This window comes from Rhyacophila brunnea, unplaced genomic scaffold, assembly GCF_057557595.1.
Source record: "Rhyacophila brunnea isolate RB1 unplaced genomic scaffold, BYU_Rbru_1.0 scaffold_7, whole genome shotgun sequence".
Classification (NCBI taxonomy): domain Eukaryota; kingdom Metazoa; phylum Arthropoda; class Insecta; order Trichoptera; family Rhyacophilidae; genus Rhyacophila; species Rhyacophila brunnea.
The window spans coordinates 28,016,607-28,043,406 of NW_028233339.1; the positions used below are offsets into that span (position 1 = coordinate 28,016,607).

General features: G+C 37.9%; 1 protein-coding gene across 1 annotated transcript; it reads right to left on the minus strand.

Moving 5' to 3' along the window:
* Positions 1-2,841: 2,841 nt before the first annotated feature.
* Mi-2 (chromodomain-helicase-DNA-binding protein Mi-2 homolog) lies at positions 2,842-25,958 on the minus strand. The gene is made up of 18 exons (XM_085957452.1): positions 25,787-25,958; positions 25,268-25,338; positions 25,031-25,153; positions 19,378-19,549; positions 18,495-18,640; positions 18,215-18,397; positions 17,812-17,985; positions 16,329-16,637; positions 16,039-16,214; positions 15,806-15,929; positions 15,008-15,181; positions 14,557-14,732; positions 14,290-14,464; positions 10,396-14,121; positions 9,268-9,462; positions 8,076-8,238; positions 7,502-7,647; positions 2,842-3,283 (listed from the first exon to the last, which is right to left on the minus strand). Exons 1-18 carry the CDS (start codon positions 25,821-25,823, stop codon positions 3,281-3,283), a joined length of 6,273 nt encoding a protein of 2,090 aa, XP_085813578.1. The 5' UTR covers positions 25,824-25,958; the 3' UTR covers positions 2,842-3,280.
* Positions 25,959-26,800: the final 842 nt, after the last annotated feature.

Here is a 26,800-nt window from a genome sequence, read left to right on the forward strand (position 1 = left end):
AAAATTCAAACAAATTCTTTTTCAGCAGATTTACATTGGCGTAGCCTAGACCAGGGGTCGGAATAAGCGGCTCTTTGCATAGACGCTTACGGCTATTCAGACATAAACTCCAATTTCACCTTATCTCAAGCAGCCTTATAACTTATGAGTTTATGAAATAGAACCGCCAGACAAACTTAGACGTACAGCATACTCTACCACTCTTTACTCTACTCATATTTACATCGAGAAGCGCTTTGCATCCAAACATTTCCCGAAGAAATGGTTACAGTAATGAATTTCATTATCAAAGTAACTAACAGCATCTTGGCCAAACCCCTCTATCATCACCAATTTAAGGTTTAAGGTCATGGAAATGGATAGCGAGTACCTAGATTTACTTCTGCACAATAAAGTTCGCTGGCTTTCCAGAGGTAACATACTGACATGCTTTGCTTCATGCTTAGAATAAAATTGTTCCTACACGAAAAAAACATCAAACATAAGGAATCAAGAATTGAGATCACAACGATATGGAGTAGAGTATCTTTACCTAGCTTAATAGCCTAAACAAGTCATAATTGAAAAGAGAACTGAGACTGAATGGTCATAGGATATTGTGTTTAATTTCACAGAGCATCTGCCTAATATAATACCAAGTTTCAGGAAGGAATGTACCTCAAGGCTGTCTACGCTTGTGTGGATAGGTACCTAGGTACCTTTATACATTTCATAGAATAATAATATACTATAAATACTTTGCAAAGAGAGCTCGTTATCTGAATTGGAACAGCTAGCCGCTAGAGAAACACTTAACTCAATGTGGAATGTGTAATAAAAATCGTTGCGATACTTACTAAATTTGAAGTAGTGGCGACAGCTATCGAGTCGCAGTCAAGGAACTTCAGGAGGCCGAAAAACTTCCATCTCACGTGGAACCTGTCGCTGGTCCCTTGGCACTCTTTGTCGCATTTTCCTTATTTTTATAGTCTTTGTATTGGCAACGCAAACTCTGCCATTTACGCGTGGCATCATCCACCGAATACTGAGAACTGCTTTCAAGGCCCAAATCTTGTACGATTTGGACCCAAGCAGCATTTCTTTTGACCCTGTTTTTATAATCGGTCAGTGTACAGTCCCACAATAGTGGATTACCTTTCACCAATTAATGATTATTTCATCCGTCCACTCCAACACGATTTTGCGACTTCTTTTGTCCATTTTTTACTAGGTATTGTTTCGTTGTTATAGTAGTCAAGATTGTCAAGTGGCGTTTGAAATCAAAGACAGAAAAAGACTTCCCGCGCGATCCATGACCCATAAACAATAATATATGACAACATGTTTGGCATAGATGTCACAGACATGGAACTAGTGTCACACAAAATTACCGAGGTGTTTACACTGAGCCGAAAATCTATGACATAGAAGGCCGTCATAGATCGTTTGACATATATGTGAGAGTCTATGACATCGTATTTACACTCTATGACACAGGACGCCAACATAAGAAACGGGTTTTTCGACATATATGTGACCGATCGTCATATAATGTATTTGAAACATTAGAATTGTCATTATACTACAATATTTATGTAATACATATAATTATAATTGAGAACCCATCAATTTTGTAGATTCGGTAGAGCATTTGCGAACTTTAAACAGTAATTGTGCCGTTTAAAAAACGCATCATGAATTTTAATCCATAGTCTAGATACAATGCTCCCGTGGTTCGATTACTCACTAAAGACGTCATAAAAAATGCAGTATTTCCCATGGATAAGATGGATTTACGTAAAATTACGATAAAATAGGTACTACATAATAATATGAGCCTACTAAGTAGTTACTGCTTTATTTAAGATATTATATATGCAATTGGAAGCAGTCTGCATTGTTTCAAAATATCACCTAAACTGTAATAAACAAGATTAAAATCTCAAACACACTGGTAAGACTGTCATAGGCTGATTGGTATATGATAATAATTAGATCCTTTTTCATTTTCTGTATGGTACATTAGGACGGATTCTCGCAGTCAATAAGTCAATGGACGAAGCATCTGGAAAAGAAAATGATACTCACTTTTTTGACGGGTCTGCCGAATGGCATAATCTGTTCTAACGCCATTTACAATAAAAGTGATATTGCTATAAATTCCCGATGCTTTTTGTCGGGTCTGCCGAATGGTTCGGCTCGAACGGGTTCGCTCAAATGAACATTGACACTAGAAACACTGTTCTAACGCCATTACAATAAAGGTGATATTGCTATAAATTCCCGATGCGTGATATCGCATAATGGAAATTGCGTGATGTCTATCTATACATGTGCGAATGTCGCTATGCACGAATTTACTTGATAGCTACTGTACTGAGTGCGTTGTCCATTAATAATGTCATTGATTGAAGTACGTACAAATAAAGGGTAATGATCGTTGTCTCACTTATGACAGTTAAAGAACAAGATCATATCTTTTTTTCACTCCTAACAAAAGTTCACAACATAATCTATATTCGGTTTATAGCTGTAATGTGGGTAATAATTTAAGACTTTCAAGAGTTAGTCGCAAATGCTTCTCTTAACCATATCTCAACGGGAAAGAAAACATAATAAACATCCAATTCAGATAGATACAATTTTCAATGCTCCTTTACGGGCCCTTTGCTAATCAGACCGTACAGTACATGTTAAAAGATTTTTATCTTGAGGATATTTTTTTAAATATCGCAAGGTACAAAAAAAACATTATATGTATTGAAAGAAAAAGTATACTCAGGTACTCAGCAATATATCAAGATATTGACACTTTGGACCTGCGGCAAAATAGGTTGGAATAGTTGAAATTAAAACCAAGTTTGTATGTAGTAAGTTTACCATCATTATTTTCTTTATTTCGAAATAAAATCGGTTAACATCACATCGTGAGTGGTAGAAAGCTTTATTAACAAATTATTAGCGACTTATACAACGTGTAGGTACATAGTAATAAAAGATTGATGTGATGAATAAATAATGCAAATGTATTTCATGTTTTTGTGTTGGTTGACATGTTTCCTCTTACATAATCATCATCAAACGGACAAATAATACAGGCTTCTGTAACACAATAAATTAACTTTATAAAATGGAAAGGAATTTATCTTATAACCAAATTGTGGTGATACATCGAATTCACACTAATAGTCACAGCTTACATCTATCACTGTTTGAACCCAAAAGAGTATATTTTAACTAACTGTTTATCCTTATTTATTTATGCTAAGTTCTGGCCGACGTTCATACACCATCTTATAGTTTACTGAAACAAAATAAAAACACAATATTACAAAAACATACTATCAATGTAATGATGGCCCTGACCTTTCATCCGGGGGCACAATATATTTATATGATTTTCTCAAACGCCCGGGTGTTGTTTCACTACAATACTGTCATTGGGCCTCATGACCTGTTATAGTGTTAAAAAGAAGTAAATTTCACAATATTCTCACCCGATTTTTATGCTTTATCCCATTAATCTACTACTTTCTACAAAAATGTGCCAAAGTTGAGAACATTTGTGCAAATTATTAAAGTATGTGCCTTAGAGCAGCGATTTCCAAACTGGGAGGTGCGGAGTGTTGCAAAGGGAGGCGCGAAAAGTTTAACATAAATGTAGCCACAGGTTTTCAGTTTGCAAAAGCATATTTTATAAAGAGCCTGGGGCCCGGGCATAACAGACATCACAAATTTAATCCAATGGTTTAAAAAAAGTCGCGCTACTTTGTTTCAAGACTATTAAATATTTTAAATATGTAGTTGTGCATTACAATTTGATATGATACCTATATGATGATTGCTATAGGTACTTAAATGATAACTCCCTTGTATAATTTAGGAAACACTACTTTAGAGCACCAAACTGCCCTTTACCTCAGCGATAGGTAGGTGGGCCCACCAAATATGTTGGCATGGGGGCCCGCTTCAGGATGTGGGGCCCATGATAGAATCTATTTGTCAATGAACAATGATGAATTTGGATTAACTACTATTGAAACGGAAAAAATTGATACAATTATCATGAGATAATTCAATGAAACAAAAACCCTAGTTCAATTTTGATTGAATCGAAGTGAAGAAATAATATAATGCTTTGTCAAGAAAAGCAATGCAAGTTGTAGGTAAAGTAGGTACTGCTATACAATTCGTAACATCATATTTTTATACGAAATGGGATTTTCTGCATTACCTGCGATGAAATATAAATATCGACCCCGTTTAGTAGAAAAAGAGCACTTTGTGCTAAAAAAACAAGCACATCCATCGCATGAAAAACAAATTAATTTAAAAATGAATATACTTAAGGCCGTGTATTAGTTGAGGCACGGTCTAAAATGATCGTTGCTAGGCGATGCGCGGATTGCGGGTCGCGGGTGCAAATGACGCCTGTCAAACGAAATATTATTTGTCATATAAATCCAACATACGTCCATTTTATGTTCTGTTTATTGTTCCATTAGTAACAATAATAATATATTCATTGACATGTTTTCTTTTTAAAGTAAATGGGTAACGTTTTTAGTCATCTTTACACGATTTTAGAATTAATTGGCCCGTCGCCATCACGCAGCAAAGTGACGTGTGTCTAGCTCGACGTTCTCTCAATGAATGCGAAGCGAGTACAAAATTTCGTCGCGCATACAGTTGAAAATTATTTGGTGTTTCACTGATGCGTCACCTTAATAAAAGTACTTAGTAAAATCTTTGTTTATTTTTATGCTTAATTAAGTTTTTTTCTTTGTTTATTAAGTAGTACATTTTTAGCTACTTAACACATCTTGAGCGGGAAGGGTATTTCTACCCGCGCGTCGTACCGGTGTTCGTCGGCGGGACGGGTAGAAATACCTTTTACGCCGGCTCCACTTGAAGTGCGGGAAAGGTATTTCTACCCGATTATTGCATACGAATATTTTATGTCAACGGTTTGAAAATGTTTCAAACTACACACACATCTACAAAAAAAAATAATTTACCGTCGATTCATTTACTTACACACACACTCTTGCGCAGCCCAAATGAGAGCTTGTGCGTAATCAGGAAATTTGTTTAGAGTCACTAAATCAGCGAACTATATTTCTGTAGACGATAAGAATGCTAAAACTATATGCGTCTTCTTTTTACACTTGTTTATTTTTTGATGGGTGAGCAGGAAGACAACATTTTGTGAAATATCGATGTATTCTTTAAACATGGTTTGTTCGCTGTACTGTGAATGCGATTATATGTATATTTTTATGATGTGTGATAAATACATAGGCCTCCTTTTCATACTATAATATTACCCTTTGTGAGCGAGTGAAAAGACGACAATTTGTGATAGACGGAATGCATTCTTCGCACTTGTTGTAAGTGATATTGTGCGGTGCGATAACGCTGGTATGCGAGCGGAGCAATAAATTATAACATAAGTGGAAACCAATGTTATTTAGATGTCTGTAATCTACTACGATCTATATTGAATATCAGTATTGAATTTTCAGTCTTGAAATACGGCGCTATAGAACGGGTGTGTTTTTACAAGTGAAATATATTTAAGTAATCGATATTTTATTTAATCTTTAAAAAATGGCTTCAGACAATTATGAAAGCGATGACGAAATATTTGCCGATAATTTGTCTGCCTATTCTGGTGAAGATTTACCAGAATTAGGCAGCGACAGTGATAGCGACAGCGATAGTGAAGAGTTCCCTCGCACGAGAAGGGTACCAGTGATACCGTTACAAATCAGTGATTCTGAAGACAGTGAAGTGGAGGAAGAGGAAGTCATGGAATGGTCTGAAATAGACGATTTAGATGAACGACGATGAGACGACCTTTAGATGAAGGTATTATACCGTGGCGGGGAAGACTTGTATTTAAAGTATATAATGCATCTAAGATAATAAAATACGGTATCCTAGTGCGCATGGTCAGCGAAGCCACTACGGGATACATCTGTAATATGCTCATTTACAGTGGGCAAGGAAGACCACTATTAGACACCATCCAATTGCTTCTTGGTCCGTATTTAAATTTGTGGCATCATGTCTATATGGACAATTATTATAATAGTGTAAAAACCAGTGAAGCACTTTTAGAAAATAAAATTAGGACGTGCGGAACAATGCGAATAAACCGAGGCTTCCCAGAATGTTTTAAACACGTCAATCTTAGTGCAGGACAGAGTATTTTCCGTCGGCGAAAGGATGTATTGTTACAACTCTGGAAATCAAAGAGAGATGTTCGAATGATTTCAACAATACATCCATCTACCATTTTAGAGAGTCACAACACCGATTGGAATACGAGACTACACATTTGGAAACCGCTATGTGTTATCGAATATAATAAATATATGAAAGGGGTTGACCGTGAGGATCAGTATCTCTCTTACTACTCGATCATACGAAGAACAAAAAAATGGACAAAGAGAGTTGTCATGTATTTGTTAAATTGTGCTTTTTTTAATTCTTTTAAAGTTTATAAAGTATTAAATCCGACCAAAAGGCTAACTTACAAACAGTTTTTACATAGTATAAGCAAATTTTGGATAGCCGACCATATCGTTGAAACCGACGCAATTTTGGAAGAAGCAGGGCCATCTACATCACGATTACCAAGAAGAGTGGGTAAAAGTGATCATCCTGGTAGGTTATCACTCGATATGAAGAAGCATCGAATGATAAAAATTGTTACAGATGGTAAAAAAAAATACCCACAAAGACAGTGTCGAGTGTGTTCGGTGCACAAAAAGAAAAGTTTGACTAGTTATATGTGTACATTTTGTGACGTCCCCCTACACAGGGGTGAGTGTTTTCATAAATATCATACTTTATCCAAATATTAGAATAATAATTTTTGTGCGGGAATTTATTTATAGTGAATGGAATATTTTTTACGAAACCTTCCTGTAAATATGTGATTAGCACCATGTACTTATGTTATTTTAAAGAATTTGTTCTAAAAAGAAACACAGCACTGAGGAGCAATATATGGTGAGTGTGAATTCCAAATTTCATTTAAAAATAACTGATAGTTTGGAAGATAGAGCGATTTTTGTAAAATACGATTTTATTTCAATTGCCGCTGGTTTTCGCCCGCTGCGTGTACCTGTGAATTTGTACTGAGGCCCGCGCAAAATGTGTTAAAAAGGTATCTGTATTATTTAATGAAATAAAGGGGGGGAGGGCCAAGATTAGATTTTTTTAAAAGGGAGGCGTAGCAACATAAAGTTTGGAAACTACTGCCTTAGAGGGAATTATGAAAGTAGTGTGTCATTGATTCTTTTGCAATATTGGTAAATGTAATACAAGAGGTATCGGATGAACTAGACTACGATAGTTTTAAATATTACAATGCTTTTAAACTGCATGAAATCAAATATATGAGCACATGTTGAATGAAAATAAAAGTTCGTCAAAAAACGGCATTTGAACGGTAGTAATGAAATAGAATAAAGGACGAAGCGAGATATCATGAGTGGCGAAATGAACTTACGCTCTGATTATTGGAAGCAGCAGGCTGTCCGGGAACAGAATACTGCGGCCTGAAATTGCTGAAGTTGGCAGCGGCGGCGGCTGAGGCAGAAAAGCCGGGCAGGCTAGACGCTTGGAACCCTCCCGGGAACTGGGACATCTGTTGAGCTACAATAAAAAAAATTACATTACTATGTGTGGGCACCAAGATTTTCTTCAAGCAGTATTTACTTAATTGGTGTAATTAACGAATTTTGGAGAAATAAAATTTCAACAAATTTAGATTCTGTAAGATTTCCGAGTCTCGTCGAGGGCGAGTGTGAAATGTTTACATACTGAATTTACATTTACAGTATAAAATAATAAATACATACAATCTAGTCAAAAATATGGTATGATTTATTCAAATCATATTCCGATACCATCTTGCATGTTATGAAATAATTATATTGTAACATAGAATATGACTTTTATTATTATTATTAAAGACAGCATTTTTTCATTCAAATTGAATATGAATAAAATTAGAAAATACATGATAAAAAATATAATCATCAGCCCCGAGATTATGATAAGAAAAGAGTCATAGGACTTACCTGCAGTGACTGGATTGCCTGCAGTGGCGGCGAGTCGGCTCAAAATGGATCGTTCGGACATCTGAAGTCTTTGCGCCACGGGCGGGATACGAGCCAGCGTCGCCGGCAGACGAGACACATCTGACTTCATGTCGGAAAGCAACTCTTCCAACTGATTCAGTACCTAAAATACAATCGAAGGGTTAACACTTTTGTGACAGATAACATCACAATTCAGATTGTTGACCCGACCATCAGCAATCATAATAAAACTAGGAATCAAATTAATATAACTCAATGGTGGTGATTCTATCTTTTTTGAAAAAACAGACAGTGAGAACTCAGATTATCTAAACTAATTCTGAACTTGAAAAGAGCATAAGTGTAAAATGTTACTGTTTCAATTACATCTCATTCATAGGTAGTAATTATTTGATATTCCTACCATGCTATGCCCAACAATATACCAATATTATAGTTAGCCATTTTCTAATAGTCAGATCCGGATAATTCAACAAAGAATATTGACTTAGACCCGTTCTGTGTTAAGAACTTTGAAGGCAGTTCAATTTTCAAATTCAACTGTATTGGTTTCTTTATTTTGTACTTCTATTGGCAGCGCAGAAAACAAAATGACAGCTTGCGTTCTGGTTTGAAGTCTGTCGCTTTGTCTATAACCTACGTAGATGTATGCATTTCTCGGTGTTTTACGTGACTATTCATCTTAAAAATAATTATCAATGTATGTATTGCTTTTGGCTGCCTAATTGACGAGTAACTTTTATAGAAAAAAATTATTCAAATGTCTACTTTGATACAGTAATATGTGTTAAATATCAAATTTAATTATACACTATCGAATTTAAGTATTCAACGCTTACTCCACACTATATTTTTTCATCTTCTTGGGATCGACTGTATTGAATTTCTAATCTGCGGTTTAACTACTAATATTTTTTGTATTTGAAACATGTACACAGAGCTAAGTTGGGGAAGATTGTAAGTGTAGAAATATTAAATTTAATGGTAGGACAAAATTGCAAATGTATGAGCAAAGCAGATGATCCATATTATGGTAATAAAATACAAAATATGCAGTGTAAATGCAGACAGAAAACATCGTATCCCAAATCACAGTATCCAGTGTGCAGATAATGATATCACTGTTGTCAAGATGAATTAAATTAAATTGAAGTAGGTATAGGTAGCTTACTTTGTGTAAGACTGCATTGGCGGGTTTGTTTCCTGCAAGAGACTCCTTGCTGAGATGCTGGTGGGATTCGGCGAGACACTCCACCTCGGCAAAGCGGGCATTGAGGGACATGGCGGGGTGATTGGGATCCTGCGTTAGGTTGAGATACGCCGCGCGCCGCAACTGTTCTTCTATCACCAGTGCTTGCTCCAATAACTGCATGAAAAAATATTTTCATTAATATCACATTCATTTAGGTATAAAGTAGTATGTAGAGTCTGTCTTTTATAAGCTGGCGTGCGGTTTCCCCCCCGCTTCATCATCCATCTCGTTCCCTCCCATTGAAAACTTGCAACAGTTGAACGCGATGGCACAACGCTTTCCGTGTGACGCGTACGCCAGTTTATAGAATACAGACTCTAGTCATATGTGTTAAACCTACATACATAATTAAAATATTCACAATATATAAATGCTCCATAAGTCACAACTAAAAAAAAGTTTCCTTTACACTACTTCAAAATATATTTGATGTAAAAGTTTTTTTCACCAAATTCAAACGCAGGTGTGATAGTTGGTGAATGGTAAAAATAAGAACAATATGTATAAAAGTACCAACTCAAATATAAGATTTTTTAAAAAATGATTAATAAGTAAAGACTGGTATCAACTCATTTTAATCAAGGTTAGTTGTACATTTTCATTTAAAATAAATAGAATGGATCACCTTAACCCAGCTTCATTCTGCTTGATCAAAATTGCAAATTATAAATTCTTTATCTACCGTATTCAAAAGTAATTTCAATGTTATATTAAAAACGTAGTTGTTAATTTGAAACACATTAATATGTATCAAACGTGTGAAATTTTTTGCTGCACTCATGGAGGCCCATACAAGCGAAAATCTTACAGAATCCACTCCTTCAGTTTGGGATTGCCTGCATCGTAATGATATAAAATCCCATTGACTGAAAACCGCTCCATTCTAATCAGCGAACACCTCATTGGTTGCACACCAATGACTAATAATTGGCCCCGATTGCCTTACGAACTGTTGGAAATCGTGTAGGTACGCATCAAAATTATGCGAATTTATATAAAACCCTATAATATTATAGTAAATATAAAAGCCAAATAAAAGCCGCTCACCTTAAATCTCCTAGCTAAGAATTTGTTCTTGATCTCGAGGAAGTTGCCCTTGCCGACATCCATCTTGAAGGGCTCGTTGATGATGGCAAAGCGGATGTCATTCTGAATGTCCTGCCAGCGACCGTAGCCGTGGGTGACGATGCCGGCCAGCAGCCAGTAGTCGTGGCGGCGGTGCCATATCTCATACTCCCGACCGGGAGCCGCCGCCCTCTCCTCATTGAGCCACAAGGTGTGCAGCTCAGTGAAACCGCCGTCCGCAATGTTGAACATGAACTTGCGCTTCTTGATCTCCAGCTTGAGCGCCTCCTCCGCCTCCCGTTTGGCATCCGCCTTCTTCGAATCGGCCTCATCAAACTTCACGATGACCACGTCATCATCATCGCTGGCCTCCTTCTTCTCCTCTTTCTCCTTGGCAGGGTCTCCGTCGGCGGTCACGTCGCCCGCCTCAGTCTTGGGCTTGGCTGCATCAGCAGGGGCGGCGTCGGTCTTGTCGACTGTCGCGTCCGCTGTCTCAGCACCGTCGGTGGGAATGACCGGAGGGTCCTCCACTTTTATATCGGCATCTTCTTTATCTTTGGGTTTTTCTGTCTCTACTGTGGGCTCCGGAATAACTTCCGGGGCCTCCTCTACCTTGACTGCCGGGACGATATTCTCTCCCGTCTCACCGTCGATTGACATCCTCTTCTCATCAGCGTCTTCAGTCACCTCGGATTTAACCTCGCTTTCCTTCGCCGCCTCAGGTTTTTTTTCCTCTACTGTCTCCGCGTCCTCGTCTTCGACCGGGGAAACTGTCTTTTCCAAAACAGTGGCTTCCTCCTTTGGAGTCGCATCTGCCTTGAGGGGGTCAACCACAACAGGGTCGGTCGTCTCAGCGGAGTCCTCTTCACTCTCTTTCGGAATTTCCTCTGGAGGATCTTTCTCTTTCACCTCCGTCTTAATATCCTCCTTGTCAGCAGAAACAGAAAGGGGCTCGACAGAATTGACAGCAGCAGGCGTGGCAACTGCGGCGGCAGGGGCTGGAGAAGGTGCGGCACTGGTGTTGGGTGTGGCGGAGGATGCGGCTGGACTGGGTGCTGCGCTCTCTCCTCCGGCGGCGACGGCCCCAACGACCGCCTTGACAGGCTCGCAAGGCTTCCTTATCAGCTCGGGCATGCTGTAATAGCCATTAATGTGCTCGAATTCTTGCACTTTCTTCCGAATAAGGGACATGACCCCGATGCGAGTAAGCACGTGCTGGCGTGACAGCCCCTCCCGGGGCACCCCATCAGCGAATGTCTCAGAGTTGTCCGCCCCAGGCTCGCACAGATGTCTCATGAAGAGGGAGACATAAGCCTTGAAGTTGCGCTCAGTCTTGCCGCGCAGGTCGCGAACCAGCCACTGTGAATTGAAGGCATCTTGTGGTGGCATGCCATAGCGCATGATAGCGTTGAGGAAGGACTTGCGCTGGCGGGCATTAAAGCCGAGTACCTCCATATTGCCGCCCACACGGGCCAGTAGGGGTGGCAAGGGACGATCCCTCTCCTCCTTGCGTTCGAGGCGGCGCTTGCTACGACGGCTGAGGTCTCCGTTGTCATTCTTCTCATCGAAATCGTCGTCCTCCTTATCGTCATCTGTGCCCTGAGAGAAGTCTGAATTATAGTCAGAGGCATTCTCCTGCCAGGTGGAGTCCTCGCGGGATTCAGTCTGCACAACACCCCCGTCGTTGTAGTTAACTTGCTTACGCACGCGCTTACCCTTACCAAGCGTACGCGAGATGTCCTCCTGCTGCTGCTCGTAGTGGTGTCGCAGCAGCTTGATCCAGTAAGCGGGGTCTGTGTTCTCCGCCTCCTGCTTGATAATCTCTGTGTCCACCTCCTCCTCCCCGTCACCCTCCTTAGTTGCATAGGAGGCTACCTTGAAGGAACTGAGGTACTCATTGGCCCATGACTCCTTCTGCTCAATGCCCAGATTGGAACGATCCAATAGCTCGCCGACGGCCTTGTCGTCGTAGTGGATGGCTTCTTCCTCTTTTCCCTCGTCCTCCTTGAAGAGCTCCTCCGTGCCGAAGCGCAGGATGTCGTCTAACTCCTGCTTGGTGAAGTTGGTTCCCTTACCTCCCATGCCGGGCCGCACCACCAAATGAGTAAGCATCATTTTGCGTTTGGCCACCTGGGTCACCCTCTCCTCCACACTGTTGCGCGTCACAAAGCGGTAAATCATCACCTTGTTGGCTTGCCCGATACGATGAGCCCTCGAGAAGGCCTGGATGTCGTTGTGGGGGTTCCAATCGGAGTCGAAAATTATAACTGTGTCAGCTGTGGCGAGGTTAATGCCGAGCCCACCAGCCCTAGTGGACAATAGGAATACAAACTGAGGGGCGCCGGGGGCATTAAAGCGATCGATGGCCTCTTGCCGAACAGAACCTGTGATGCCACCATCGATGCGCTCGTACTTGTACCCCTCCCCCTCCAGGTAGTCCTCGAGGATGTCCAGCAGCTTTGTCATCTGTGAGAATATGAGTACACGGTGCCCCTGCTCCTTGAGGATCTTGAGCATCTTTGAGAGCAGAACGAGTTTCCCAGACGCCTTGACAAGAGCCGAAGTCTCATAGTTGCCATGCACAGAAAGAGGAGCCTCCTCCGAGGCGGCGGGGAACAGGTACGGATGGTTACAGCACTTCTTCAGGTCCATCATCACATTGAGGAGAGACACCTGCTGGCCACCGCTCTTGGGATTGAGAGCCTCGAAGTTGCGGGTCAGGATGTATTTGTAGTACTTCTTCTGCATAGGTGAGAGCTCCACCCTGACGATGAACTCGGACTTGGAAGGCATGTTCTTAAGCACGTCGGCCTTGAGACGCCGGAGCATGTGTGGGCCGAGCATCTCGTGGAGACGTTTCACCTGTTCCTCTTTGGAGACGTCAGCAAACTCGTTCTGGAAGGCTGACAGGTCATTAAATTTGTCTCTGCTCAGGAAGTTGAGGAGGTGAAACAGCTCCTCTAGGTTGTTCTGCAGAGGGGTACCCGTAAGCAGCAGCTTGTAGTTGATGTTGTAACCAGCCAGGAGGCGGAAGAACTTGGACTGGTTGCTCTTGAGGCGATGGGCCTCGTCCACCACCAGTACGGCCCACTCAATGGAGCCCAGGCAAGCAGCGTCAATGGATATCAGCTCATAAGAGGTAAGCAAGACATTGAACTTGATAGACCCCGCCCTGATCTTGGAAGGTCGGCCACCGCGGTTAGCCCCCTCTTCGAAGGAGAGCTCGTTCTCCCGGATAACAGCACGAGAGTCCTTGTCCCCAACGTACGTGATGCAGTAAAATTCAGGTGCCCACAGCTCAAACTCGCGCTCCCAATTAATGATGGTGGAGAGGGGGACGGAGACCAGGAATGGACCCTTGCAGTGACCCTCCTTGTAGAGGGAGTAAAGGAATGCGACAGTTTGGATGGTCTTCCCGAGACCCATTTCATCAGCCAGAATGGTATCGGTGCCATGGCTCCAAGAATACCGAAGCCAGTTAATGCCCTCCAGCTGGTAGGGATGGAGCTGCATCCCGGTGTCGTTGAGGTACGGAGGCTGCTCCTCATACTTCTTCTTAAGTTCGGTGGTGGGGCGATCGGGGGGAGCAGTGTACCGGCGAGTAAGACGATCATCATCATCCTGGTCCTTCCCGCGTCCCTTCCGTCCTGTTTTTCCTTTCTTTCCTTTTCTAGATGGCCCGTCGGCCGAGCAAGCCGCTCGCAAATCCTGCGAATTAAAAAAACACAAACATTGGTCAGTTAGCGATGTGTCAACAAAGACAAATTCCTTTTTAAATTAATTTTTGCGCTGGGTTTTTATTTTGTAACCTGTCTTTACAGTACCGAATGAGACAAAGTTGAATTATTTGACTGAGATAGTAAACAATTTGCTCACCATATAATATTCGATTGCGAGTTTTAGCCCAGGAATGTCATCGGATTCACTCTCCCAAGTGGCTTGATCGTACCCTAATTCTCGCCATTTGACAAGATACAAGACTGAGCCGTCACGTGAGGTGCGATGATTTATAACGCGGTGCACTATCAGCCATTCCGGTTTGATTCCGTATCTGTAAAAATAAATGGACACGATTAGAAAGTGTCACAATGGCATAACACTGATTCAAAGACATGATCTGACTATTTGAAAGACGATACATACTTGTAGAACTTATCTTCTAAGGCTTTTTCTTCTAGATCATGTTCGAGAGCTCTGTTGTTTTTAATTCTCTTGTATCTGGAGTCGCTCTCGTCCAAAGGCTCTTCTAGTTTGGGAGGTTCTTCCATGTCATACTTGCGAATGTATATGCGGAACATCAAAGGGTGAAAAACGTCCAACTGTATCAAAAGCAAACAAAATATTAAGTAACAAAATAATTATTGTCACTCTCTTCATTTAATAATGTTACATTGGCAGTTATTTTAAATTAAAACCATAATATAATCGACATTAGTACTTCTAAGGCTTTAATTATAGAAACTGAAATTGATTTTTAATATAATCGCAAGTGATAGTGACAACAGTTATAAATCAACAACCATACAAATATATTATTAAAATCTAAATTTAAAATGCTGTCGTTAAAAGTAAAAATAAAATACGCGATACAGACCTGCAGTTCTGATATCCAATCGCAGTGCCAGTAAGATTGGTCTAGCCATTTTACAAAATATTGTCTCGCTCTTTTTACAGTCGCTTTCTTTGAAGATCCGGGCGGTGCGGGCACATTTATCTCTGTCCACCGCCACGTCAGGATCTTAGCCACTTTTCCTTTCAACGGTGGACACTGAAAGTATAAAAAAGTCACATGTCTTAATAATATCAACAACACTTATGTTCATACCATTGAGTACAATAATAAATTATACAAGTAATTAATCAAAAACCTGTCACAACAAATCACAAACGCAGCCAAACTCGGTGGAAAACATGAGTACATATTTATGGCAATACCCAAAATACTCTCCCAGTTCTTGCAATGTGTGTTGGATAGTTTAACTAAAATAAGTACATAATTAGACTAAAAAATAAAATAATACATCTATGTAATTTATGTATATATGAAATCAATCATTTACAAATTTTGACAATTATCCCAACGAATTCAAAACATGTACCAACTCTATCCAACGCATACTTAATCTCAATCTAAGATAAGATATGTGACAAAATGATTATGTTAAATAGGGTAAACGGATGCTATTATACCATGCATGAATTTTGTGCTGTGAAAAATTGACAATATCTATTCTTTCCTTTTGTAAAATCAGATAATTTATATATGAATGTAATTTATAATTATCAAAAAAATATCTCAAATTGCCAGCTTCGTATTTTTCTATTAGGTGCCTCTGATAAGTGGCACATTCATTCACCTCAAAACACATGTTTTTATAGAAATAATACTCACGCCACATCGAGGACATCTCCAGTCCCCATCAGGTATTTCAGGGAGAGGAGGGTTGAGGCAGAAGATGTGATATGCGGATGGACAAGAATCACAGCACAGCAGTTCACCGCCATCTTTACACACTCTTAAAAACAGACACAAAAATAATATTATGCCGTAAGTTATACGTATTTTATATTGTGCCTATACATGTTAAAATTTGACAATCGGTATGAAATTAAGCACAAACATACCTGCAAAACTCTTGATGCTCATCGTCATCGTCTTGATCATTATTGCCTTCGGCTTCACAGCGGGGACAAGACCATCGTCCTTCAGGGGTGTCTTCCAGTTCGGGTTCCAGGCACACCAGATGGTAAGCGCGGGGGCATGTGTCGCACAAGATGATTTCCCCTCCTTGCTGGCACACCTGTATACCATTAGAAAAACGATTTCAAATATGAGAATTATGCCTGACAAGAATATAATACATATAAGAATAATATACCTATCTCAAGAGTGAAAATATTAGAAAGATACTCGCCTCACAGTAATCCTGATGTTCTTGCTCTCCATCGGGTCCTTCAGGGAACTTGCTAGTGGTCTTCATCTTCTTCTTCTTCTTTGTTTTGTTACCAATCTTGGTCTTGGCTTTGCGGCGCGGTGCGTCAGGGTCTAAATTCTCCGTGGAAGCAGAAGGAGCGGGGGTGTCGACGGCCGACTCGTGAGCGCCGCGCCCACCAGTGACTGTCTTGGGCGTTGGCTCGGGAGCGTCTTCAGCTTCGGCTAACATCTGTTCGAATTCTGCATCCGAATCTGAATTGTTGCCGCCACTCCCTTCCGGATCTTCCTCCTGGGGGGATAGACAGTTTTAATAATATACTTTGATCTACACAGAAACTGGATGAGACGAGACACCTTGTAAAATGATTCCTGTCTTTCTTTTAGTTGAAACAACCCTAGATTTAATAATTAATTTGTAATTCTGCAGGAAACCCTTACCTATCTGACATGTCATATTAACAATGGTAAAGCAATCACTTTACACCTGACTAAACTGGTTACAAAGAATATTATACATATTATTTAGTTTCGAGTTATGTACTATAATTGATATAAATTAATATTTTTATATTCAATACTGAGGATACACCGGATTTAAAAATGTTGAATGTTTTTTCAATAATAAAATTCCATTTTGTGAATACGTAATCAAAGCTAAACTCTTAAAATGCTTCACCACTTATATGTAGGTGACGTGGATGCCTTGATTATTCAAAAACTTTTACTTAATTACAAAAAAGGTGGCATGCATATTTGAGGCGTATAATTCCAAAAAGCGATAAGTCCACATTTGGTCAAAATCGAGAAAAAAATACGCACGTATTCTTTGTATAATTTAACACAATATGTATTGATCTATAAATTCCAAAATGCGACATAACCCTACGAAAAAAAATATTTTAAGTCTCGATTTATTACAAAAAGCGCCAAGTCCGTGTTTCATATTATTTAAAGTTTGGTTGATTTTGCGCGTGTTTAAGTCAACAAATAAGGGAACGTTCAATATTGAAAATGGCGTATCCCATGCTGTAGCATCTGGTAAACTCATGACAGTGCCATGGAAATATGTGCCTTATGCGGCATAAATTTAAAAGTGAGGTACAAGTAGCGCCATGTCCAATTTTATTTTGCCTATATTTATTATATTTAAGAGTTTATCGGCTGAAACAAATTGACATTTGGTTCTAATTTCGACATAGAATACAATGGAAAAAATAATCTCACGTTAAAACAAATAATTGAAACTTGAAACATAAAAACGTTGTTTCCCGAAAATATTGAATTGTGGACTTGTCGCTTTTTGTAATTAGACGCCTCATTTGACTATTACTTTTTCGCAAGCCTACACACAATCTGACAAAACTGACTAGGAATCCCAGTTCTAAATGCTAAGATGCTGTCGATGGCTGATGCTTTACCAACTGAATGTAGATATTTTGATAATAAATATCGATGGAACTCACACTGCTAGCTCGCTTCCTCTTGCCGAACTTGATCTTGAGGGTGGGAACTTTCGGTTTGCGCGACGGTTTACGACCGACAGAGCCTCCGGCTTTGGGCTTTCTCCCTCTCCGCTTGACACTGTCGCTGCCCTCGTCTTCGTCTTCTTCGTCCAAGTCATCTATTGTGTCATCATTCTAAACAAGACTTATAATATCAGATTCATTTCTTCGCAGGGGTATCAAATAGCATTGTTAGCAATTTATTGCATCTCAATTAATATTTAACAGCAAAATATTTATATCTGGGTCAAGGAAATTACCAGAACTCAGTACAAATACAGCATTAATTAGACAACATTGACAGATGACCACATACTTTATATTTCACATTCAGACTTAGAAATGGGTTTAGTGACATATTCACCTTGGAAGATTCTTTAGCATTTCGACCGCGTGATGTCTTTGGCGTATACTCAGATGAGACAGACGTGTTGGTGTTTTCTTCAGATCCCCCGCCAGGCACATTGCCCCCGCCCAAATGGGGATTTGTATCGCTGAACAGCCGCCATTTTGCCGCCACGAGCATCATCAACTTTGACATGGGCACCTGTCGATTGGAAAATGTCAAAATAAGTTATTTTCTCATGCGGAGATTTTTATATTGTGAGCTATAATCATAATTATGAAGTTGTGGTGAGACTGACCTTGGGGTTCTCTTTGACAAGCATGGGTCGCACATGCTGTTGGAATAACTTATAGGTCGTAAGACTTTCCATATCGGTATCAGAATATTGAATATCAACATCACTAAGGCCGAAGGAGGAACAGACTTCTTCTATAGTGGGCATTCCTGTGAACAAATATGTGTAAAAAATAATTGGGGTGCTGGGGATTAATTAAAGAGTACAAGTGACATCATATAATTAAAAAAATAGTTTGGAGCAGTTTTCACATCACCACATACTACTTTTATCATTTTATTCCAATCCTTAGATTACACTCCATGGACTTGCTGTGTATAAAATCGTGTTATTATTTTCATAGCAACATATCTAATTAGTACATAAACACTACAGTAGAATCCCCCGGTTATCAATTATTTAATGAGTATCAGACCAGTCAAAATGTGGAAATAATATTATGAATACCAAAAGTGAAAACAGTTTGAAGCCTGCAATCACAATTATTATTGCTATGTCTATAAAACAAAATACCATGTATAAAACGTTCCAACGAAAGAAAACAATAAGTCTTTATTTCGGTGTTAATATCTTGCCTGTGTTTATTATAGTTCTACAACGCTTAATAACATGTTTCCGGCAGTTTCGATTATATGTCATTTCGTTCACGGTCCGACCCTCCCGCAATCCCATTCAGGTTGGATAATCAAGACCGTACTTACTGTATTACAACAAAGCTATGAAGATTATTAAGACTTTAAAATCCTTAGTTATTCAATATCCCTTAAATATAAATTTAGCAATACTTAAAAGCAAGATTTTTAACTGCCTTTTTGACAAAACTACATAGACTGTTAAGTATGACATGGATAGATTTCCGATATTCCAGACTGTAGTGCATGTTTACCTGATCCAGAATCTGAAGGGACTGGTGTGGGAGGTGCAGGGGTTGAGCGAGAATTATTTCTTCCTGGCGTCTGTCCTTTGGGGGGTCGGCCTTTCTTTCCGCTGGAGACAGCACTTAGAGCATAATCACTATCCCCGCCTTCCATTCCTTCTTCACCCCCAAATTCACTCTCCTAAAATAACATTGAATCACATCAATACTTAAGTACTGCCTTTGACATCTTTTTTTTCCAGTACGCTGACATGTAGAACACCAGCACAGCACCACCGAACACCAATTGAGCCCATATCTGGAAAACGAGCGTTATCGTGATAACGCTGTTTTTTGGTAAATCGGTTTAAATTACGCGGCATACACCTATGCATGCACTCACCAAATATTACTTTGATATTCTAACAAGAGGTGGTAGTAGACAGTCTAAACTGACCACATGCTGCACGCTGTTTATCCGTAACTGAAATGTTTAACTGCCAATATCTCTGAACGCCGTTTTCAGGATAACGCTCGTTTTCCGGATATGGGCTCAATTTATGCAGAGGCTTGAACTGGTTTCGGGTCACTCAGAATGTCAATGCTACAATATCAAATTGAGAAGACAGGAGGAAGAACAGCTTAACATACATTGAAGTAGTTTATCAATATATATGGTAATTGTATTATATACCATGGCTTTAACCATTACTACACCAAAAACTAAATCAAATTGTCATAATAATTGTTATTCCATAATAATAATATCACCATGCTGCCTCATTAACCCATAATAATCAGACAATACATGAAAAACTTTATCATTGAATATCTCAGAAGACGTTTAATGCAGTAGTCATTCTTTCACCGGTTCAACTGAATTTGAATTGTTCTTTGAATTACTCTCATAACATATAAAATTATCCATAAATTTACATATTCTAGCCAGCAATTAAAAACTATGCCTGTATGATTCCTGTGCATAATATCGTCGGTCCCAATTAAAAAAGTCGGATCTGAATTTTTGTCATATTCGGATTACTACGTAAAAGTTATTTACATTTTTATACCACAATCACAGTTTTTTTTGTTTGTTTGAAAAATTCCGAGATACTCAAGATAAAAATGACGGATCTACCGACAGTGTCCGAATAACAATATCGGTTCTTACCAACCGACATTGTTGGCTGGGCGCGGGTGAGCAAGATGCGTCGGATCTGACAGTTGCTGCTATGTTCACCGGACAAACGGATATTTTTATAAAAGTGTTGAAAAGTTTCTATAATCCGTATTTTTATTCATCATGGCAAGCAATAGGTCACAAAGGATATTAAAAAATGCTTTAGGCTCAAAGTATAGTGACAAATTCCCGGAGAAAAAGAAAGAAATGAACACTGAAAATTCAAATCTCAACGGTCATTCTGACAGGAACGGTAGGTTAAGTAAAATATTACTAAAATATTATTTTTAACTGGCGTTCTTATAAAATTAAATAAGTGGATATTTTATTATTGTCATATTTTTACATTTACTAAAAATAGTTCACAACTAGGTGTTTCCAAGTAATAATGTCGGTTGTGGAAGATATGACTATTTTAACCTACATTTTAATAAGATCTCTGTCGGATGTGGGACATCCGACGTTTTTAATTGGACAAAACTTTATGCCTAATGTCATAAGTGGTACAACCGACTATTTTCACTGAACATCAACAATTCTGTTTTGTGTTAAGTGGTAGAACCGACAGTTTTAATGGGACTGGTGTTTTAAAATTATTGTAGTACCGACAATGTTCCTTGATTAAATAATTTTTTTATTAAAATGTTTAATCTAACTTTTGAGGGTTACGGGCAATATCTATAAAATGGCTAATTTACATATTATTCTTCATTATTTTGTTTAGTATATCGTTAAGAATGACTATTTTTATTTTTCAGTTAGTGAAAAATGTTAGAAGAATCCATGCCAAAATGCCGACTGAAGTGCTATGATTTTTTTTTCTGAAGAGCAACGCTTACACATTTTTCACAAATTTTGGTCTCTAGACGTAAAATATACCGAGAAAATTCTAAAGCGTCGTCAAACAACTGAAGTCACCAAGCATGATCGTCGAAATACATTTGTTTATTATCTGCCTATTGAGGATAAGAAAAAGAAATATTTTGTAAGACTATGTTTCTGAATACTATTTCATCTGGAAAACGTACTATTATAAGTACTGCTTGGAAGAAATATGATGGAGATAATAATATTGACCCTGATCAACGTGATAAATACGACCATGAAAAAACCTTCATAGATAACGAGATGCTGAAAAGCATATGCGATCACGTAAACTGTTTTCCTCTGGTAGAATCGCACTATATTCGAAAAGATTCTAAAAAACTGTAAACTAAGTGACTCTTGAATGTTCAATTTATATCTCGAGTGGTTTGATCTGAATAAATATTCTAACAAGTCACTAACCAAAGGGTAATACAGAGATATTGTAAATGAAAATTTCAATATAGCATTTCACCGGCCAAAAAAAGATTGCTTTTGTCATGCATTTTCGATCAAGACCGGTCCAACAGACGAAGACAAAAAAAGACAGGGAAAACATTTAGCCCTTAGGAAGGCACATCGCACACTTAAAAATGAAGATAAAAACGAGGCTTTACAGAGTAAAAGTATTGTAACTGTTATATTTGACTTTCAAAAAGTACTAACGACTCTTCATGGGGAAGTATGACGTATTTTTTATTACAAATGAAAATTACCAACTTTGAATGTTACTGTGTATAATATGGCAATGAAAATCGGAACTTTTTATATGTGGCACGAAGGAATTGCAAAACTGGGAGCAAATGAGGTTTCTAGTAAGTTGTCTGTACAATTTTATAAAAGAACCGCGTTATTTATCGGTGTAAAAGAATTTAGATTTTGGTCCGACAATTGTGGTGGTCAGAATAGAAACCGCATCGTATTTACCCATTATATGCTTGCAGCCAAGGAGTTCAATGTCACCATTACTCATAGATTTATGGAAACGGACCACACTCAGAATGAGAATGACAGCTTCCACTCAACCATTGAAAGAGCTAGTGATCGCAAAATGTTTGTATGTTCCTGAGAAGTGGTAGGTATTGCTTAATCCGTTGGGCAAAAGCTGAAGGTGAACCATACATAGTAAAGAAAGTCTTTAGAATGATGTACCTATAGGATTTTAAATCAATACTCGCAAACAAAAATTGGACAAAAAATACTTCGTGAATTTATGTAATTGACTCGTGTAACAGAACTAAAGGTAAATGCACAACAATGCGATACGATTGAGTATAAATATGATTTAAGTGAACCTGTAAAAGCTATAGTTGTGCTAAGATGTGCAACACAAAACACTTTCAGATTTTCAAGAGAATTCGATCTGAAGGAAGCTTATGATGGCTCACTTCCTGTCAGTTACTATAAGTACCTATAAAGATTTGCAAGATATGTGTAAGAGTAATCTTATTCCAGAAAAATATCACAACTTTTACATGGAGCTCGCCCATATTGAAAGATTCTAAAAAATACAAGCGGAGGATATCATTGATAGTAATAGTGACAAAAAACAAAGTTAACTATTACTAACTATAGTTTTTGGGGATTTTTAAGTTAAAAAAATACTTAAATATATAGGAATTTTATTAAGCTACAACAATGTCCAGTTGTTATGATTATAAGGTATATTTTTTATGTTTACAATGTAAATTTTATGATTATGTTTTCTTTTTTGAAAGTAGCTACTTTTATATCTATCTGTGATTTCGATTTTATACATACATTCTTTAAATTAAGTACTTGGAATTGCTTTATTCGACAGATCCGACATAAAATTTTCATCAAATTCCAGTTAAAATAGTCGGAACTGACACATTCGACATATTAATTTTAACATAGTCCCATTAAAATTGTCATAACTGACACTTCTGACAAAATTACTTAATTTATTCCAGTTAAAAATGTCGCATGTGACTTTTCTCGGGTTTTTGTAAACAATTCTCAAAAATTGTAATATATATATTTGAACCACCTAAAAATAAGTGTTTTTGCCAAATTTGGTAACAATATTTCAGTAATTAACGATTTTATGGATAAAAACATCTTTGATTGCTCGTACTGAAAAGTAGCATTTTGCAGATCCGACTTTTTTAATTGGGACCGACGATATGTAGTAATAAAAAAATAGTTCAAAATAATGAATTTGCTTTGCATGATATGGCGCGATTTTGGTTTATATGCGCCAGGCAGATTTGAAATATATTTTGGATACAATTTTATTTCAAACACTGTTTCTAATATTATATCGCATCCAGTAAGTATGTGAATATAATCATAGACCATAATTGCATTTTAGTATTGTACATTTAAACTGGGTAACACTAGTCGTTAAGCTAACTACAAACATAACTGAATACTTGAGAGGTATAACTTTTTTTACACTACTTGCAATTGCATACTTGCGCAGGTATACTTATGACAGCACAACCAGTCGCATATTTTTCATTGCATTTTTCGATGAGATGAGTGAAGTGTAAACTGACACTGTTCGTGTATACCTGTGCCATTTGGAACATATTATGTGACCACCATGTATATTTGTGCAAGCATATCGGTCAAATATGCAGTTACGTCCGTAGCTAGTTAACACTACAGATCAAATTTCTGTAATCCAATATAACTATTATTGCATTTATAGACAAATCATAGTGTCCTTGATCTTGCAAACCAGCTGAATCTCACTACTGCATGCAGTCCTCTTTATATAACTAAAAAGATTACTAGAAATGGTAACTGAGTTAATGTGAAATAACTCTTTTCTCACAGACTGCATTAATTACATTACATAATTCATTCTAACTGTAATTTGGTTTAGGAATAAAACTGAAATCCCTCCTCCCCTTTACAGACTCTCTTCTGTCTTCAGCCAATAGCTGTCCTGAGAATTTATGTATTTAGACTTATCAACATATTCACACCATACATGGATGTCTTACTATTTTTTGGTACAAACTACACATAGCTCAGGATTGAACCTGGACTATTGCTATTACGCTTCTACTATGGCAATACTATATTATTATCAATTAATGGTTCGACCATAATGTTGAAGAAACCTTTCTTCTGTTAGGTGGAGCCTTCTATGGTTTCCGTGTCAAAATCAATAAAACCAATTTCAGTTTGTCATTAATGCCATTTAGATGCAAGAATGACTGCCTTCCAAAATTAGTAGACATGGGGTAATAGATTTTCTTTAACATACCATATACCTATGAACCATATGAACCAGTACTTCAGATAACAAAATCGAAGGTGGTGGTGCTTATGAAAATACCCCTATAAACGAAAATCGTACGGTCGTTTAAACTCATCTGCACCATAGATATGAAATCTTATCGGTGGTAAAGTCAATGAGATCTTGACTTTTCATTGCATACCGCCTAAAACCAATAGACCAAGCAGTGGAACCTCCCGATTGCCTTACAGCTGTCAGTAATCGTGTACGCTTTAAAACTAAGCGAATTTAGCTAAAAGCCTATACTGTGTATATGGTAAATCATTGTGCAAAAGGATAAGTTGCATGACCAACTTTTCTCTCTGATCCCTTCTGGAGATAGATTATATAAAACTATCATATCCGTTTATATATTATTTCCATACCTCTTCACTTTCATTTTTACGTTTCTTTTTTTTCTTGCGTCCCTTTTTATCATCGCTGCGAGCTTTCCTTTTCTTTCCTTTCTTTTTTTTACGTGTGTCTTCCGGCGAGTAATCATCGTCTTCCTGTAGAAATAAATACAAACTATTACCAGAAGGCGGCAAAAAATTAGGAATTGGTTTCAAAGATTTTTTAAATTTTGTATTTAAAAAAACAGTGATAAGTCAGTATTTTTGTACCTTTGGGGGACCTTCGTCCGAGTCTCCAGAATTGTCTGGCTGGCCTTCTCCGTCTTCCACTTCATCCTCACCTTAAAAAAAAAAAAAATAGCTGATTGAAAATTTTCGATTAATCAACAATTTACAAAATAGTGAGGAAACATTGGCATTTCGAGGTTAGACCTGTCTTTGCAATTACCGGCGAATGAAATTCGCGGTTATCATTGCTAATCTCTTTGTTTGTCGGCGTCCATTTTGTTAAGGAAGTAATGAAGGGTACGAGCATGGTACTATTCTGTCAAAACACTATTTAAAGGTATTTATAGATCATTTAAATTATATCAAAAATAAAAACAAAACAAAACGTCACTATGAGCGACAGGATATCAATAGCTGGCGATCGCAGAGTCGTCCTAGGGGTTGTATTAGAGAAAGTGATAATTTGTAATTTTTAATTGCCAATATCGGAAGTAAACACATGATACCGCTATTCGGCTTGGCCTATGACATGCTACTGTGATTTTTTATTCAACACATTACCTGCCAAAGACTCGTCAACTTCTTCATCTGATGCCATTTGTAATCACAACCAATCCAAATTTAGTAAATAATGAAGGAATTGTTTCACTTAATCGTCGAATGATTATATTTTTGGAAAAAAATTAAATTACAAAAGCAATACCCGCCGACATGGGTAGCTTCGCGCACGAATGGAGTCACTAGGGCTACCAACTAAATATTAGAAAATTCAAAGTTTCTTTCTCAAATACTTTTTTTAAAAAATATCATATCAATATCTATGCACACCGCAATATGTAGTTATGGGTATACATGAACACCGACAATCTGAATATTCATATTATTTATTGTATTTCTCTTCGGCTTAGTAGAAATAAAAATACCTCATGAATGTTCTTCATTATTTTAGCTCTATAAGCAGCGGTAAGTTTCCTGTTGTTTTCATATCTTCTTTAAATAAATACCCAGACAAAACAATATAATATTTTTCTAGAGCTGATTTTCAGAGTGCAAAAATTATAATATCACAGTAAATACGTCATAATATACCTAGGTAAGTACCTAGATGAATAAATGATATCATTTTTATTACGAAAGTTGACTAAATTAATAACGTTAATTATTGTGGTAAGGTCTATTTTGATTGAACTGGTGACGAACTAGGTACCTATATGGTACCTACCTCTGCACGCGCATACGTGTCGGACACAAGGTAGGTAAGTTGGTAAGTAGGTAATTGGGAAATGCTTATTTATTACATTTTCCTTTATTGACCGATTAAATCTCAAATGCATACCAAATAATAATGTCGAATAAAATATCGACATTTATAAGTTCAAGCCTCATTAGGCCTTAATTTTTGTCATGATAAATACCTACCCAGTTTAAATGAAACTTTATTGGGCGCCCATCAAATTTGATTTTGCTGCATCATGAAACGTTTTCATTTGAAATAAATAACTCTAACTACCACTTACTGTAACGATATTGATGTAAGTATCTTGCATAGCATATACCGAGATACCTACCTACTTA